At 52.7% G+C, this 17207-nt stretch overlaps 1 protein-coding gene across 1 annotated transcript in view; it reads left to right on the top strand.

Moving 5' to 3' along the window:
- Positions 1 to 687: 687 nt before the first annotated feature.
- Positions 688 to 17207, top strand: part of lamc1 (laminin, gamma 1) — a 28999-nt gene continuing 12479 nt past the window's right edge. Inside the window, exons 1-2 of the mRNA XM_028426785.1 lie at positions 688 to 1063; positions 15120 to 15424. Coding sequence (XP_028282586.1) covers positions 688 to 1063; positions 15120 to 15424 — 681 coding nt within the window. The remainder of the gene's footprint in view (positions 1064 to 15119; positions 15425 to 17207) is intronic.

Consider the following 17207-nt stretch of genomic DNA (forward strand, 5'->3'; position numbering starts at 1 on the left):
GGACTTAGGTCCTGACCCTGCTCTGAGGTGGACTTAGGTTCTGTTCTGGTCTTAGGTGGACTTAGGTTCTGCTCCGGTCTTTGGTGGACTTAGGTCCTGACCCTGCTCTGAGGTGGACTTAGGTTCTGCTCTGGTCTTTGGTGGACTTAGGTCCTGACCCTGTTCTGATTAAAGCTGGACTTAGGTTCTGCTCTGGTCTTTGGTGGACTTAGGTTCTGTTCTGGTCTTTGGTGGACTTAGGTTCTGTTCTGGTCTTTGGTGGACTTAGGTCCTGACCCTGCTCTGAGTTAACCGGGTTTAAACGTTCCCGCCGCGGGTCCCCTTCTCAGGTTGTTCTGTGACGCGGAAGTGGCGGAGTGTCCCCTGCGCCGCAGAGCTGCGCAGTAGCGGACTGGGTGTAGTCTTGGACTCGCGTCTTTTCCTGCTGGAGTTCGCTGCATGGCGGAGGACACAAAGAGCTGAGGCCGAGCGCAGACCCCCACTCAGCAGGACAGCCGGCAGACGAGCTGCGGACGCGGCCTTGGAGCGAACGAACCGCCGCTGCTGACACTTCCCGCATGTTCGACGCGGAGCCCGGGAGTCCGTCGCCGACCGGAGAGCTGTAAACTTTGGACGAGTTTCGGGAAAGTTGTTGTCGGAGCCGCGCGGAGTTTTCTGGGCAGAAGGAGGACGGAGCGCGCAGCAAAAATGCAGACTCTGATCCGGGCTCTGGTGGCCTGGAGCCTGCTGACCGCGGCGTGTGTCCGCGCTGCCATGGACGAGTGCTCGGACGACGCGGGCCGACCGCAGCGCTGCATGCCCGAGTTCGTTAACGCCGCCTTCAACATGACGGTGGTGGCGACCAACACCTGCGGCTCTCCGCCCGAGGAGTACTGCGTGCAGACCGGAGCCACCGGCGTCACCAAGTCCTGCCACATCTGCGACGCCCGGGACCCCCGGAACCACCACAGCGCCGTGTACCTGACCGACTACAACAACCAGCAGGACACCACCTGGTGGCAGAGCCAGACCATGCTGGCGGGCATCCAGTACCCGAACTCCATCAACCTCACCCTGCACCTCGGTAAGACCCGGGGCCACGTCCCCTTCTCCACGCACGGCACGTCCGCCAAAGCCCGTTCAGAAAGCGCACACTCACAACCCACTGATACCAGCAGGCACACGGAGCAACACAAGTTTACAACACAACACACACACACACACACACACAGATTCAGACTGTGAGAGCGACTGGCAAACTTTAAACTGGTGGAAAGTTCAGGAGTCTGGTTCAGGAGGGTTCTGGATTCTGGCAGATTTGTGTGTTTGTGTTTTCTTACATGTTGATGAAACACGGACACTTTCAGTGATTTGTGCTGCTTTTAACTGTGTGTGTGTGTGTGTGTGTGATGGGGGTTGTGTGTGTCTGTGTGTGATGGGGGTTGTGTGTGTCTGTGTGTGTGTCTGTGTGTATTGGGGGTTGCAGGTCTCTGCCCTGATGCAGCCTCGGCCTCCATCATGGTCACTCTGTGATTTCCGGTGTTTGCTCAGACGGCCTCAGTCAGGTGTGAAGTTGATGGCCTGGTGTCCCAGCAGCCTCTGAACGCAGCGCTGTGGATTCAGTTGTTGGTGTGTGTGTGTGTTTGTGTGGTGGGGGGAGCTGCTCTAGGCCTGGCCAGTTCCTGGTGCTTACAGGGGCTGGTTCCTGATCCGGGTCAGAGGAACCATCCCTCGGCTGGGACGCAGACAGACCTTCTGTCCTGCTCCGTGCAGACGTTGGTGGTTGGTTGGTGTGTGTGTGTGTTTGTGTGTGTGTTTGTTGGTGTGTGTTTGTTGGTTGGTGTGTGTGTGTGTTTGTGTGTGTGTGTGTTTGTTGGTTGGTGTGTTTGTGTGTGTGTGTGTTTGTTGGTGTGTGTGTTGGTTGGTTGGTGTGTTTGTGTGTTTGTTGGTTTGTGTGTTTGTGTGTGTGTGTGTGTGTGTGTGTGTGTGTGTGTGTGTGTGTGTGCGTGTGTTTGTTGGTGTGTGTGTGTGTTTGTTGGTGTGTGTGTGTGTTTGTTGGTGTGTGTGTGTGTGTGTGTGTGTTTGTTGGTGTGTGTGTGTGTTTGTTGGTGTGTGTGTTTGTGTGTTTGTTGGTTGGTGTGTTTGTGTGTGTGTGTTGGTGTGTGTGTGTGTGTGTTTGTTGGTGTGTGTGTTTGTGTGTTTGGTTCCTCCTGCGGGTCTGATGTTAGTTTTTATTTCCTGAGGCTATCATCCGATCAGAGCAGCCATGTTTAACGTGACTCCCCAGCTCCATGTAGGGGCCTTTCCCGGAGCTGCACCTCAGGGCCGGCTCTCTGTTGAAGACTTTGACCTGTAGAAACCAGGTCTTGGTATCATGTGACCTGTGTAGAGCCTGAAATCTCATCAGGTCTTTAGAAATAAAAGTTTCTGAGTTAGCCTGGACGTTTCAGCCGGCCGCTCCGAGCGTCGACTCGGCCTTGTTAAAAATACCTGTCTATTTCTGCAGCCCCCGGCCTCCCAGCAGCAGCTCCCTGGTTTTAACAGCGCTCCACATTCCTGAGGGCTTCGCTCATGCTGCTGGTTGGAGCTGCCTCAGGTGCTGCTCCGTCTGATTAGAGCTGTACTTAATTACACGCCGAGCGCTCGCCGCTTCTCCAGCTCGGGATCAGAGCCGGGCCTTGTTCTGCTGCTGTGTGAGGACACGTGCGGTCAGAGCTCTTATTTTGAAACAGGAAGTGAGTGTCTGCTGTGTCACATAGACCAGACGTCGTCCTCACGCTCACAGGTGTTGCATTGTGGGAAGTTGTTGAGTTTCATGTTTATCTATTGTTTTTCTTGGAGCCTCAGCTGTGACCTGATTGGAGGGATGGATCCCTTCATCTGTCACATGACCTGAGGGACTGGAAGCTGGGGCGGTTTTTGAGGAACTTCAGTTAAAACGTCAGACTAACAGAGCAGCTGCTGAGGGTTCATCCTCTGATGCTGCTCCGAGCTGTGTGTGAAGCTGCAGATTAATCTCAGGAAACCCGGTGTGTGTGTGTGTGTGTGTGTGTGTGTTCTTTGAAGTGCTGCAGGAAGGCGACGTGTCCTGACTCGACTCTGCCGAGTTGAGGCCAATGGGGACATGTAAGAACTGCAGATGGATGAAGAGGGGCCATCTTCCTCTCATCAGAGCAAACTGTGATTAAAACTACATTTGAATGGAGGAGGAGGAGGAGGAGGAGGAGGAGGAAAGTTCCTGTGTGAACACATGATGAGTTATTTAACTCTTCACATTCCTTCATGTGAAGAGCGCTGAATATTCATGTCAGGAGGAGGGGCCCTCAGACGCCCCCTCAGCCTCCGGCTCTCCTGGTTTTTGTCCTCGTCCTCTTCATGTGCGTCTTTATCTTCTTTCATCCTGTTCTTCTCTTGTTTACATTCCCTTTTTGTTCCTGACTTGTTCCCCTCTTGCTCTCTTCATCCCCCTCTTCTTCACCCTCTTCATCCCCCTCTTCATCCCCCTCTTCTTCACCCTCTTCATCTTCTTCATTCACCCTCTTCATCCCCCTCTTCATCCCCCTCTTCATCCCCCTCTTCTTCACCCTCTTCATCTTCTTCATCCAGCCTTGTTTGGTTTTGTCTCCTTTCCCTTCACCCCTCTCCTCCCTCTCACGTTCTTTCCCTCTTCTCCTCTTCATCCTGCTCTTCCTCGGTTGCTGTATCAGTCAGATGTAGCGTGGATGCTACAGGTGTTGGGCTGTCAGGTGACCATGCTCTGATCGGGTCCTTCGGGCTCGGAGCGTCCTGCAGTGGCCGAGCTGTCGTCTGAGTTCAGCCCCACGCGGCTGTAATGTGTCAGCAGGGCAGTGTGGGAACACATCTCCCTCTGGAGCGTCCAGCTGTTCCAAATTATACCAATCTTAGAGTGTGTGGGGGGGGGGGGACTCATTGTTTTGTGTCTCAGGAATGAGCTCAGCGTGGGAAACTGGGCTGTGGGAGATTACGAGAGCGGCACAGCTGGACCGCGGCCGTGGAAATCACTGCTGGCTTACTGCAGCTGATGAGAGAGACGCCCCCCCGCCTCAGGCACCCTTACATTTCCTCTCAGATTCCTTGGCGTGCGCCTCGTGCTTCGCTCGGAGCCTCAGGTCCGCCCCAGCAGACAGAATGTGAGGAGATGTTTGTGGATGCTTCAGAGGAGATTCCCCGTTTCTGTCTTCATGCTCGGACTTCAAAGCTCAGGCACTGGAGCGAGTTAACACCCCCCATACGTCCAGCGGCATGTGACGCTCGGGCTGCTCGCTTCTGGCCTCATATGGTTAACGGCTTTTCAAAGGGGTTAAATTCATATATAACCAGGAAGGGGATGAATTTCCCCTCAGGGATAAATACAGGAATTCTGATTCTGATGATAGTCACATGTGAGTCACATGACCCACACTCAGAGAGTCTCTGACCTGCAGCTGATATCTCTGTAACCTTGGAGCTCACCACGTGAATCCAGCTGGATTCAGTCTGTGGCTGCAGGTCAAGGTGAGTGAGTGCAGAGATAAGAACATGTTTGGGCTTAGAGCAGCTTACAGAAGACGGCAGTCTGCAGGAGTGTGTGTTGGTGCTCTGGTGCTTGTTGTTTGTCAGTAAAGTTAGCAGACAGTTCAGCTCTGCTCGGGCGTGTGGAGGTCAAGAAGATCTGACGCCACTGTTCCTGATCCTGAACGACATCCTGGTCCCAGATCTTTAAACACCCGATCTCACCCAATCCACCAGAACCATCATGGAGGTCTGGTTTGTACAGGACAGCAGCTGATTGGACGGACCATCAGTCATTGTCTGTCACAGCCAATCAGACCAAAGAAGAAACACAGCGAGCTGCTGAGGCTCTCTGACAGCTAGCATGCAGCAGCTAGCATGCAGCAGCTAGCATGTAGCAGCTAGCATGCAGCAGCTAGCATGCAGCAGCTAGCATGTGTGTAGAGGACTGTTGTGTCTCTGTGAGGACAATATGAGCATGAAGACACTTGGACTGAAACAAACTGATCAAAGCAGAAAAGTCTTCATGAAGCAACAGACACAGAACTGACAGCACTTCCTGACTGGACTCTGATTGGACAGAACTGACAGCACTTCCTGACTGGACTCTGATTGGTCCAAAACCAAACATCACATGCTACACCAGCATTAGTCTTTGTCTCCAGGCTGCTTTCTGATGTTTACTATCTCTGCTTTGTGACCTTGAATGCATCATACGAGGGGAAAGCGTCAGGCCGGTCTGCTGGTGGGTCCTGTCGACCTTTTTTGACGTGAGAGTACAGAGGCTGAACAGAGTTCGTGCTTTTTCACTCATTCATCAGCAGACCAGCTGTTTCTGTTTCTGTACCTGTTGATCAGCTGACTTCAGCAGAATTAATAAAAGCCTGCAGCCCGAGGCGACGTCTCACTCTGCCTGAAAAGCTGCTGCTCAGTGCGTCACCTTCAGGTCTGAAGCTGCAGTCATCCCAGGAATGTCTTCAGCCTAACCCCCCCTCCCCTAAAGAGAGGACGGGTTCTATCAGGAGATGAGAGGGGGGAGGCCGCCGCTCCTCCTCCTCGTCCTCCTCCTCGTCCTCCTCCTCCTCCTCATCCTCGTCCTCCTCCTCCTCCTCGTCCTCGTCGTCCTCCTCCTCCTCCTCCTCCTCCTCGTCCTCTTCCTCCTCCTCGTCCTCCTCCTCCTCCTCGTCCTCGTCGTCCTCCTCCTCCTCCTCCTCATCCTCTTCCTCCTCCTCCTTTCAGTCTGCTTCCTGTGACACAGAATCTCTTTGATTTCCACAAACTCTCTTTGCTTCACTCAGACCTGCAGACAGCTGCCTGATCAGTCTCAGTCTTTTTAAAATGTGAAAACATCTCTGAAGTAATTATCGGGTGTGGAGGCTCTCTCTCTCTCTCTCTCTCTCTCTCACACCTCGTGTTTGTCCTCTCATCACGCCTCTTTGAAGCACACACTCCACATTCTTGTTGCTGTGTGCTAATTAAAAGGTCTGTGGTGCGTTCAGGGTCAGTGGCAGACCTCCATGGCAACACACGTCCCATCCTGTCCCCACAGAGCGTGGCGGCCATGTTGATGTCAGGATCAGCAGATAAATGGTCTTTGTCCCCTCAGCCGCTGCTCCTGGGTTCTTTCTGGATTCTATCAAATAGTCCTCAGCTGATGGCCGTCTCTGCTGCAGCAGAGGCTCATGGGTATTGCAGTGTTTAGAGCCGAGCAGAGTCCTTTCACTCTGAGAAAGTGGAGCGCTGAAGACCTCTTGGTTCCTCTTTTGCTCGTCCAGTTGAAGCCACCACAATGTGCTGTCACATGACAGGCCGGCGGTGGCCAATCAGCGTCCGGCTTTTGTGTCAGGTGTTTCCTTTGGAACGTTCCACCATGCTGGCTCGCTCTTAAACAGTGGTGGAACGTGCTGAGTAAATAAAGATGGCTGACCTGTCACCACAACACGTCACAGCCGACGAGCGCACACTTTAACCTCACACCAGCCAGGCAGCCATGTTGGATGCTCGCTGGCTGCACACCTGGCGGCCATTTTGGTACGATAGAAGGCACAAGCTGCGGCTCATCCTCCATCTTTGTTTTCCTCAGATGTGTGTGTGTGGATTTATTCTTTTTTATCACTTCCCAAACTGAATGTGTCATTAACGCCGCTGACATCTGGATCAAACCGCCACTGTCACAGGAAGTAACACGGCGTTCTTTATGACTGTAATTACAGCTTCATCCTGACACTTTCCACCGGAGATGCAGCGACGAGATTTAACATGAAACATTGAAGTCTGCATCTGCTGCAGCTGCTTTTATTACAGCAGCCTGTGTGTGTGTGTGTCTGTGTGTGTCTGTGTGTGTGTGTGTCTGTGTGTGTGTGTGTGTGTGTGTCTGTGTGTGTGTCTGTGTGTGTGTTTGTGTGTGTGTGTGTGTGTGTGTGTGTGTGTCTGTCTGTGTGTGTGTCTGTGTGTCTGTGTGTGTGTCTGTCTGTGTGTGTGTCTGTGTGTGTCTGTCTGTGTGTGTGTCTGTGTGTGTGTGTCTGTCTGTGTCTGTCTGTGTGTGTGTCTGTCTGTGTCTGTCTGTCTGTGTGTGTGTGTGTGTCTGTCTGTGTGTGTCTGTCTGTGTGTGTGTCCCTGCTCAGTGCAGGTCCCTGCTGTGCTGCCTTCATGGACGCTCTGACAAACCAGCTTTGAGCTGCGGTCTTGTGTCTTCGTCCTGTGTTGGCGTGTGCGCGGTGAACGGCCGCTCATGTTGGCTCAGACTAAACAATCAGATCAGATCTTCGAGAGGATGAGCCGCTGAGGGACGACGTCTGTCCTCTTATCAGGCGGCGTCTGTAAAGCAGCAGGAAGCTGATACCATCACCCCCCCCTGCAGGTGGGTTTGATGTTAATTTAACCACTGCTGAAAGACGTCACATGGTCAGAGAGGGACAGAACAGGGGAGGACACAGAGGAGCTGATGATCATGGGCGTCAGATGTCTCCCGTTATCTTTTTAGCCTCGGGGTGTGTGGCTGGCTGAGACACACCTGGAGTCTTTGGTCCTGTCAGAGCTCAGGGTCCTTATTAACTGGTCGGTGTAACGATATTTAAATGAGTTTAGATTCTCCCCCCTGATCAGAGGGAGAGCTGTAAACCTGTAAGTCTGGATCTAAGATGGTGGCCGTCATGTGTGGACTCCGCCCAGTCTTTGACCTTTGACCTGCCTTCCTCTGCTGTGGGAAGAGAAGCCGCTGTGGGAATTCAGCCGGACGGGGAAAGGACTCGCACAGAGCCTCCTGACCTCCGAGGACGGACTGTAGTGTGTGTGGGTTGGGGGGCCCAGAGGGGGTTTCTGTGGTCCTGTTCAGACTCTGTGATTTACCCAGGAAGTGATTCAGCGCCCCAGGGAGGGGGGGTTGTATTATTATAGACGGCGTGGAGTCTGAGCGAGCAGAGATGCATTACAGGGACAAGCAGATGCATGCAGGGTAATTTTAGCTGTGCTGCCAGGAAGAGAAGCAGCAAACAGTTCAAAGTGGATTCAGTCCATCTGAGACGTGTCGCTGTGTCCCGCAGAGAGGAAGCTGCTGCAAACTCCGGAGCACGTTTGACTTGTGGCCACACCCCCGCAGTGACATCACTGTAGCCGTCTAGCTCTGATGGTTGATCTGTTGTCACATTGGAAGGTTGTGGTCAAAAGTGCTCATAGATTCACTTCCTGTCTCTGTGACGTCGCCTCGTGTCTCTGTGATGTCACTTCCTGTCTCTGTGGTGTCACCTTGTGTCTCTGCTGTCACTTCCTGTCTCTGTGACGTCGCCTCGTGTCTCTCGATGTCACTTCCTGTCTCTGTGACGTCGCCTCGTGTCTCTCTTATGTCACTTCCTGTCTCTGTGACGTCGCCTCGTGTCTCTCTGATGTCACTTCCTGTCTCTGTGGTGTCACCTTGTGTCTCTGCTGTCACTTCCTGTCTCTGTGACGTCACCTCGTGTCTGTCTGCTGACACTTCCTGTCTCTGTGACGTCGCCTCGTGTCTCTCGATGTCACTTCCTGTCTCTGTGACGTCGCCTCGTGTCTCTCTGATGTCACTTCCTGTCTCTGTGACGTCTCCTCGTGTCTCTCTGATGTCACTTCCTGTCTCTGTGACGTCGCCTCGTGTCTCTCTGATGTCACTTCCTGTCTCTGTGACGTCGCCTCGTGTCTCTCTGATGTCACTTCCTGTCTCTGTGACGTCGCCTCGTGTCTCTCTGATGTCACTTCCTGTCTCTGTGACGTCGCCTCGTGTCTCTCTGATGTTACTTCCTGTCTCTGTGACGTCGCCTCGTGTCTCTGCTGTCACTTCCGGTCTCTGTGGACACAGCTGCGGTCTCTCTGTCGTCCAGCTGAGGTGTGTCGGGACATGAGGGCGTTGTTGCTGTGACATCACTCTTTGACTGATGAACAAATGAACAGATTGAACCTGTGGCCTCCTGGTGGATGAGCAGATAGACGCTGAGCGTCCCCGTCGCTCTGAAGACCTGCGCTCATTGTTCCGCTTGTTTACGTCTGGCAGATCTGAGACGTCTGTGAGACGGACGACTGATGTGGTTTCTGTGGTTTCTGTCCCCCACATGTTGGTGCTCCTCTCTGGGAGAGCCGTGTTCTGATCCTGCAGGTTTTAATCCCACAGATACAGTTTGAGGTGTTTCATGTGCAGCTGCAGCCCTGACACACAGGTGTGTGTGTGTGTGTGTCTGTGTGTGTGTGTGTGTGATGACGTACTGAATCAGCTGTAACTTCATCACTTTATCATGTGATTAGAATTTTTTTTTCTGCAGCAGATCAATAACGGCAGGTTTAGTGGAAACAGGTTAGAGGTTGTCCTCTGCACTCATCGCCTAATTCTGACTGTAGATCTTTATTAAATGATATAAACACACTCTCACACCTGACTGGCCAACCAGGGCTCCACAGCCTGGACGGAGTCTGCACATAAATGATTTGATCAGTTCAGATCGGTCCTTCATGTCGTAGAGGACGAACTTCAAGGTTTTCTGAAGCTGGCTGTGTAGGGAGGGGACAGGAGGGGACGGGAGGGGACGGGAAGACACTTCGCTGTGACTTCTCTCAGGTACAAACTGTAAGAGGTGTGTGTGCGTGCAGCTGTGGAGTCTTTGTGTGGTTTGTTAATGGTCTGTGTGTCTGTGTGTGTCTGTGTGTGTGTGTGTGTGTCTGTGTGTGTGTGTGTCTGTGTGTATCTCTGTGTGTGTGTCTGTGTGTATCTCTGTGTATCTCTGTGTGTGTCTGTGTGTGTCTGTGTGTGTGTGTCTGTGTGTCTCTGTGTGTGTCTGTGTATGTCTGTGTGTGTCTCTGTGTGTATCTCTGTGTGTGTGTCTGTGTGTGTCTGTGTGTGTCTGTGTGTGTCTGTGTGTGTGTGCCTGCTGCCTGCTGGGAGGCTTTTTGTCTGATAATGAGTGCTGTTACCGTTTGTTCCTGACGTCCTGGTGTGGTGACACCTCTGGGCGGAGCTTCTTCTTTGGTGGTCTCTGCTGTTAAACCTTCAGCAAACACAGTGATGTTTGGAGAAGGAGGTGGGGGAGGAGGAGGGGGAGGAGAAGAGAGGAGGGGGAGGTGTCCTCTGATTAGATCAGGGAGCCTGGTGGGAATGTGCTGCAGGGTTATTCCTGGCTTTAAGGTGGAGTCCTGGACTTTGTAAAGTCTAATTAAACCCTCTGTTCAGACCCATCATGCTTCACTTCATCACCTGATCTTATTAAGAGATACAGAGACGACATTAACATGAGCTCATCCTCAGGCGGAGACGCTTTGTTTTCATGTAAAACATTTAAACAGTCTCCTCCTGAAGTGACATCAACAACAGGTGACAGTGACGGCTGCTCCTGAACTGAACAACCATCAGCTCCTTCCTGCACCACCCCCTCACACACTTCATTGGAAATTCCCACAGTCTGTGTCTCTCACACACAGACACACACACACAGACACACACACACACAGACACACACAGACACACACACAGACACTGGTGTAGAATAGAATATACTTTCTTAATCCCCTTGGGAAGGTCCCTCAGGGACATTGGGACTGAGTCCATCATGGCGTCCTGCTGCTGAGGAGTGTTTCAGGTTTGACTCAGACGTGTGGAGTACAGATGATGAAGCGTGTCATGTCAGACCAGCCTGCAGGTTTGGGTTTTAGAGGGCGACCTGTTGTCACAGCTCTCAACACAATGGAGCCCATCAGCTCCTTTGTGTTTTAACGGCGTATCATCAGATTGAGATCTGTACAGGCGGCTTTAAACGCTGCAAAGAGAAGAAGAGACGGAGGCCTGCAGCTTTAACTCCTCTGACTCTCAGCCCGGGCTGATCACTAGGGCTGCAGCTAATGGCGATTTCAAACCTCAGTGACCGGTCAACTAGTCGACTACTTTGGAGCGTTAATTTCTGGTTGCTTCATGCTCCATGCTGCTGCCAGCATCCCTGCTACTGCTTCACTGATCTTGGGCTGAACTCCTCGATTAGGGATTTAAACAGCTGTGTGTGTGGGGTTGTGTGTGGGGGTGTGGGTGTGTGGGTGTGGGTGTGTGTAAACAACTCATGTGGATGAGTTGTTTGTTACACACACACCCACATCGTCACAGATGGCGTGAATGTGACACGGGTTCTTTAACGAAACGATTCCAGAAACGGTGAGTCTAACCCCACAGGCCGCCATGTTGAAAACGTGACATCACAGAAGGCTCTCAGCCTCTCTGTGGGTTAGACCAGTGAGGCCGCTGGTCTGAGAAGCTCTGTGTCCTGAAGGAATTCAGCTGTGATCCCGTCAGCGTGGCGATAAGATCAGCTCTGCTCAGCTTTGTTCAGGTGTGGAAAACAAACACGCCTTTACATTCCTCTGCATGGCGGCAGGTTGGACTTTAACCAGGCTGTTAATATTTAACCTTCACCATACATCACTGTGCAGAGTTCAGCTCTGCACCCCTAAACCAAGATCCAGCTCGGCTTCAGCTTCTGTCTGATAGCTGAGCAGCCCGTGACCTCTGACCCCGGCTCACACGGCGGCCTGTGCCGTCAGCAAGGAGGCTCTCCTCGGTGCAGATGGAGGCCTGGCTGCGAGGCTCCGTCATGCCCACATGTTCAGAAGTCAAAGCGCCCGTTGTTCGTCTCTCTGCAGAAGAATGCGATGAGCTCATGGGAGGAAATTTAATTGGACCGTGCTGCGAGCCCGGGCGCCCCCCCCCCCCCCCCCCCAATCCCCTCCACAACAACTGTAAGCCCCCCCTCCCTCCACCTCCGCCCGACCCTCAGGCCGACCCTGAGGAGCAGCCTCACAGGAATCTGCTCACAGCATCCACCATGTCAGCCGCTCAGTGTCAGATGTCGAGCTGCTTCTTCCTGCACGCTTCCTGTTGTTGGTCAGAGTCTGGACGGGCAGCTGTGTCTCAGGGTCCTCCCTCGTTATCTCCTCGCGCTCCCACGTCCTCTTCTGTCCTCCTCAAGGACGTCTTCCTAGTTAAAATCTGTCCTCCCTGTACAGGAAGACAAACACCTGCTGTACATTGAGTGTGTCTGTGTGTGTGTGTGTGTGTGTGTCTGTGTGTGTCTGTGTGTGTCTGTGTGTGCACTTTCCTCCTCCTCAAACAGACGCTTGATACAAATAATACATAATTTAATACAAATAATATTGATTATTAGTAATAATAAAGTGCAAAAGTCTGATATTTAATTTACAGATTTTAATCAAAGAAAACTTTAAAAACTTTTTGTGAAACAAGACAAAAATGTTCTTTGTCCCCTTGTTTCCATCCCTGTGTCTCTGTGTGTCTCTGTGTGTCTCTCTGTGTGTCTCTCTGTGTGTCTCTCTGTGTGTCTCTGTGTCTCTCTGTGTGTCTCTGTGTGTGTCTCTGTGTGTGTCTCTGTGTGTGTCTCTGTGTGTGTGTCTGTGTGTCTCTGTGTGTCTGTGTGTGTCTGTGTCTCTCTGTGTGTCTCTGTGTGTGTCTGTGTGTGTCTCTCTGTGTGTCTCTGTGTGTGTGTGGATTGGGGTCAGAGGTCGCGTACAGCAGCAGGCCATCTTTGTCTGGCTCAAAGGCACTTCAGCGGCTCCTCCCCTGCTCTGAGGACAGTCCCCCGCTGGCCTCCGTCTCAGAGACTCGTCATGTCTTCCATATCTGGGCAGGAAAAAAACTCCCAGCAGCCCCCTCTCTCTCTCTCTCTCTCTCTCTCTCTCTCTCTCTCTCTCTCTTCTCCCCCTCTCGGGTCCAGCCCGCTGTCCGGCGTCACGGTGACCGGCGGAAACACATTCCTGCCATCAGTGTGTCACCCTGGCACCCCTCCCTCCCCCGGCCCTCCCCACAGGGCCTCAGAAAGAAAAGCTCCTTCCCCTGAACCACTGGAGGCTCTTTTCATGTTCTGACGTGACTCTGGGGCCCCCTGAGGAGAGTCTGGCAGGGTCAGCGCTCCACAATAGCCGGGTTAGCTCCGCTTAAAGCAAAACCAGCTAATTGACGATGTTGAGGGTTGTTGGGTTTTGGTTCAGGAGGGTCTTAACGGCAGCTTAAAGCTGCAGACAGGACGGGTGATGTCTGTGGGTCTTTAAAGGTTCACCGCTTTTAATCTGCACTTTATGAACCTTCTCGGCTGAAGGCCTTCACTGCTTACACTCCACTCGCTGTGTGTCGTTACAGTGGAAACTCCTCCTGTCTTGTCTGGTGTCTGTGGAACAATGAACTCATTTTGGAGAACTGCTTTAATCTGAAATCCTGCTGCTGGATTTAAAGTGTCTGTTCAGTTGTTGCTGTAATCAGAGCCTTCAGCACCTCAGCCAGAAACTGGAGCCAGAGTCCAGTACGTCTGCAGCCAGAGTACTGCAGTACTGCGGGACTCTGGCTGCAGACGTACTGGATCCAAACACACCTGAGCAGCTCCCTCTTGTTTTTCCTCACACTCGGGCTCAGCTTTGATGTCTGCATCATCACTTCCTCCTCGTCCCCTCCGCTTCCTCCTGCTTCCCAGCAGCCACCTGGTTCAGGCGTCTCTGTCCCTCAGTGTTTGCAGTGCCAACAGAAGCCTTTGTCCCCTGTGAGGATGTGGAGGCGTCGCTGACAGAGTGTTCCTGCCGGCTGTCTCTTCAGGACATGTTTGATGTGAGGCCAGAGAGCCCCTCACAGCTCCAGGTCCCAGATGTTCCCCGTCACATTTGAATAAAACCCACAAACACTTCGCAGCGTTTCCACAAACAACACTGGTGTGTCAGAGCTGCAGCAGTGATGAGCTGGATCTGATAGGCTGACGTGGTCACTCCTCCTGTGGGTGTGCAGCCCCACGCTGGCTGGTTCGGCTCCAGCTGTTTTGGTTAAACTGGGACGTAGCCAGCAGCAGGGGAGGCTGATTGACCTGCTGCAGTGAGGTGTTTGGACGAGCTGACTGAGGGTCATCTGCTGTCCCTGTCCCTGTCCCTGCTGGACTTCTGCAGAGGGGAAGTGTCTGTACCCTGTCCTCGTGAGTGTCCCCTGGTGTCACACCTTTGTTTTGCAGACACTTTGACTGCTCAGGCAGAAATCTGTTGTTGAGTGTTTTACCTTGATAATAAGTGGTGGAGTGTTCAGCTTCCTTCTGAGCGAGGGTGCGAACCTTTGGAATGACCCTCATGATATCTCCAAAAATATAATGCTAAAAACAGTTGGACCAATATTTACAGTGCTACAGTGGTGGTAGTGTTTCGTGATAAACAGGAAGTCCTCCACAGAACAGGTGTCCATTGGGGGAGACACTTGTGTAGACCGTGTCCTGTGAAGGATGCAGGCCCTGGGCTGGGTTAGCTAAATGCTAACACCCTCTCAGAACTGAGCGCTGTACAGGGCCCACACCGGGCGCTGTACAGGGCCCACACCGGGCTCTGCTCTGTCCCCTGAAAACACACATCACTGTGCAGGCTGACCTAAAACACACCTGCAGCAGAGTCCGAGTGTGTGTCGGACCCTCAGACATGAGCTGGACTTTGTTCTACGTCAGTCTGAGGGCTGATGTCAGCACTTTGATCTTTCATCCCCTCCTGTAAATCAGTCGCCACCCTGCAGCTCAAACCTCACAGCTTCTTATTAACCTTGACCCACAAAGTCAACAGAGTTCCTCACACACACACACACACAGACTCACACAGACACACACACACTCACTCACTCACAGGCAGGAGGCAGCCGGTGTGTTTGCACTTGCTTCATTGTTTCCTGTAATAAACTGCCGGCCTTTGTGAGCCTCGGTCCTATCAGCTGCTTCACCTTTATTTCCCGTGGACACAGAGGGGCCCCCCGTGGCCGAGGCCCCTGTCAGCACACTGTTTACAGAGCAGATTCTTTGGCTGAGCAAACAGCCGTACCCCCCGCCGCCTGGCCCGAACATGGCGGCGTTTCTTCACACGCTGACTGACGGCTGCACTCCGGCCTGCTCAGACTCGCCAAATATGTGGAGACCCGAGCGTTGGAGGACCAGACGCTGCAGCTACACGTTGCTGCTCGGGTCATCAGAGTTCCCTCTGCTCGGTGTGCTTCAGGAAAAAAACCTGGCGGAGTTTAAACACGCAGAGTGAAGGCGCCGCGCGCCATGCACAGATAAAATCTCCATGTTACTCTGACAAATGAAAATGCCGCCTCTCTCCTCTCTCTGCAGGGAAGGCCTTTGACATCACCTACGTGCGGCTCAAGTTCCACACCAGCCGACCGGAGAGCTTCGCAATCTACAAGCGCACCAGTGAGGACGGCCCCTGGGTGCCGTACCAGTACTACAGCGGCTCCTGCGAGAAGACCTACCACAAGACGAGCCACGGATTCATCCGCACCGGAGAGGACGAGCAGCAGGCGCTCTGCACCGACGACTTCAGCGACATCTCGCCGCTCACTGGCGGTAACGTGGCCTTCTCCACGCTGGAGGGGCGACCCAGCGCCTACAACTTCGACCACAGCCCCGTCCTGCAGGTGAGCAGAGTGCACACACGTTTCCAAGCTTATTGATGCTGCTGGAGATCATGAACACTCCTCAGCGTAACCAGGCGGCCATGATGGACTCATGTTAACATCAGCAGTCACATGACCAACAGTGACTGACTGAGAGGAGGAGCAGTGAACATGCAGGTGTGTGTGTGTCTGTGTGTGTGTCTGTGTGTGTGTCTGAGGGAACAGAGCAGTGTGTCTCTCTGTGTGTCTTTGTGTGTGTCTCTGTGTGTGTATGTCTCTGTGAACAGAGCAGTGTGTCTCTGTGTGTGTCTCTGTGTGTCTCTGTGTGTGTCTCTGTGTGTCTCTGTGTGTGTGTCTCTGTGAACAGAGCAGTGTGTCTCTTCTGCTCGTCAGGTTGCAGGTTTGCCGGCTGCCAAGTGTTGCGCCATGTTGCTAGGCGACGCCCCCAGATTTCCCACTGCAGCAGCGGCTCAGTCTGGCCGGCCTGAGCAGCAGCTGGAGGACTTTCTCCCCTCCAGTGTGTGTTTCCATGTTTCTTCACTCGGGCTGAGGTTGCTTCATAGCTGGAGCGTGTTTCCTTCTTCTTGTGTTTGGTTGCATAATGCTCTGAGGCTCGGGCTGCTGTCCTCAGTCTTACATCCAGACCAGTTTTCCAAACGTCAGCAGGAAGTGGACGTCAGCAGGAGATCAGCCATCAGAGAAGCTGTAATGTTTGAGCAGAGTTAAGCTGTCAGTTATTATTGTACTCAGTGGTCTGAGGGTCCAGCAGGCCTCTGTCACACCTGTGAGGTCAGTGCAGGGCCTGTCTCCATCATGTTAGCATGTTAGCATGGCGTTAGCATGCATTAACTGATGATGTGACCGTAGAGAGCTTGGACTCTGAGGGCAGCCATGTTTGAATGAGCTGCTGTCTCTGTGCTGACGGTCCGAGGCGCTGGATGATGTCAGACCATCAGCCGGAGCTGCTGCCATTTTAAACAGGCCGAACCTTAACCGAGCAGCTGGGACTGAGAGCACCACAGCTCCCTGACTGTATGATCCACAGCTCTCTGACTGTATGATCCACAGCTCTCTGACTGTATGATCCACAGCTCCCTGACTGTATGATGTATGATCCACAGCTCTCTGACTGTATGATCCACAGCTCCCTGACTGTATGATGTATGATCCACAGCTCCCTGACTGTATGATGTATGATGCACAGCTCTCTGACTGTATGATGTATGATCCACAGCTCTCTGACTGTATGATGTATGATGCACAGCTCTCTGACTGTATGATCCACAGCTCCCTGACTGTATGATGTATGATGCACAGCTCTCTGACTGTATGATCCACAGCTCCCTGACTGTATGATGTATGATGCACAGCTCTCTGACTGTATGATCCACAGCTCCCTGACTGTATGATGTATGATCCACAGCTCCCTGACTGTATGATGTATGATGCACAGCTCTCTGACTGTATGATGTATGATCCACAGCTCCCTGACTGTATGATGTATGATCCACAGCTCTCTGACTGTATGATGTATGATGCACAGCTCTCTGACTGTATGATCCACAGCTCTCTGACTGTATGATCCACAGCTCTCTGACTGTATGATCCACAGCTCTCTGACTGTATGATGCACAGCTCGCTGCTGTCCGACTTTGTTTCCTGCCTCCCTTCTCTCCTGCCATCCGGACCCTGCCCTCGGAGTGAATGAACAGATTTAGCTCTGCTGCTCGCTTCCTTATTTGACTTGTCGGTGTGAAGCTATTTATACTGAGCCAGCACTCTTTTTGGAGGAGTCAGACGGCTG

This window comes from Parambassis ranga, chromosome 17, assembly GCF_900634625.1.
Source record: "Parambassis ranga chromosome 17, fParRan2.1, whole genome shotgun sequence".
NCBI classification, from domain to species: domain Eukaryota; kingdom Metazoa; phylum Chordata; class Actinopteri; family Ambassidae; genus Parambassis; species Parambassis ranga.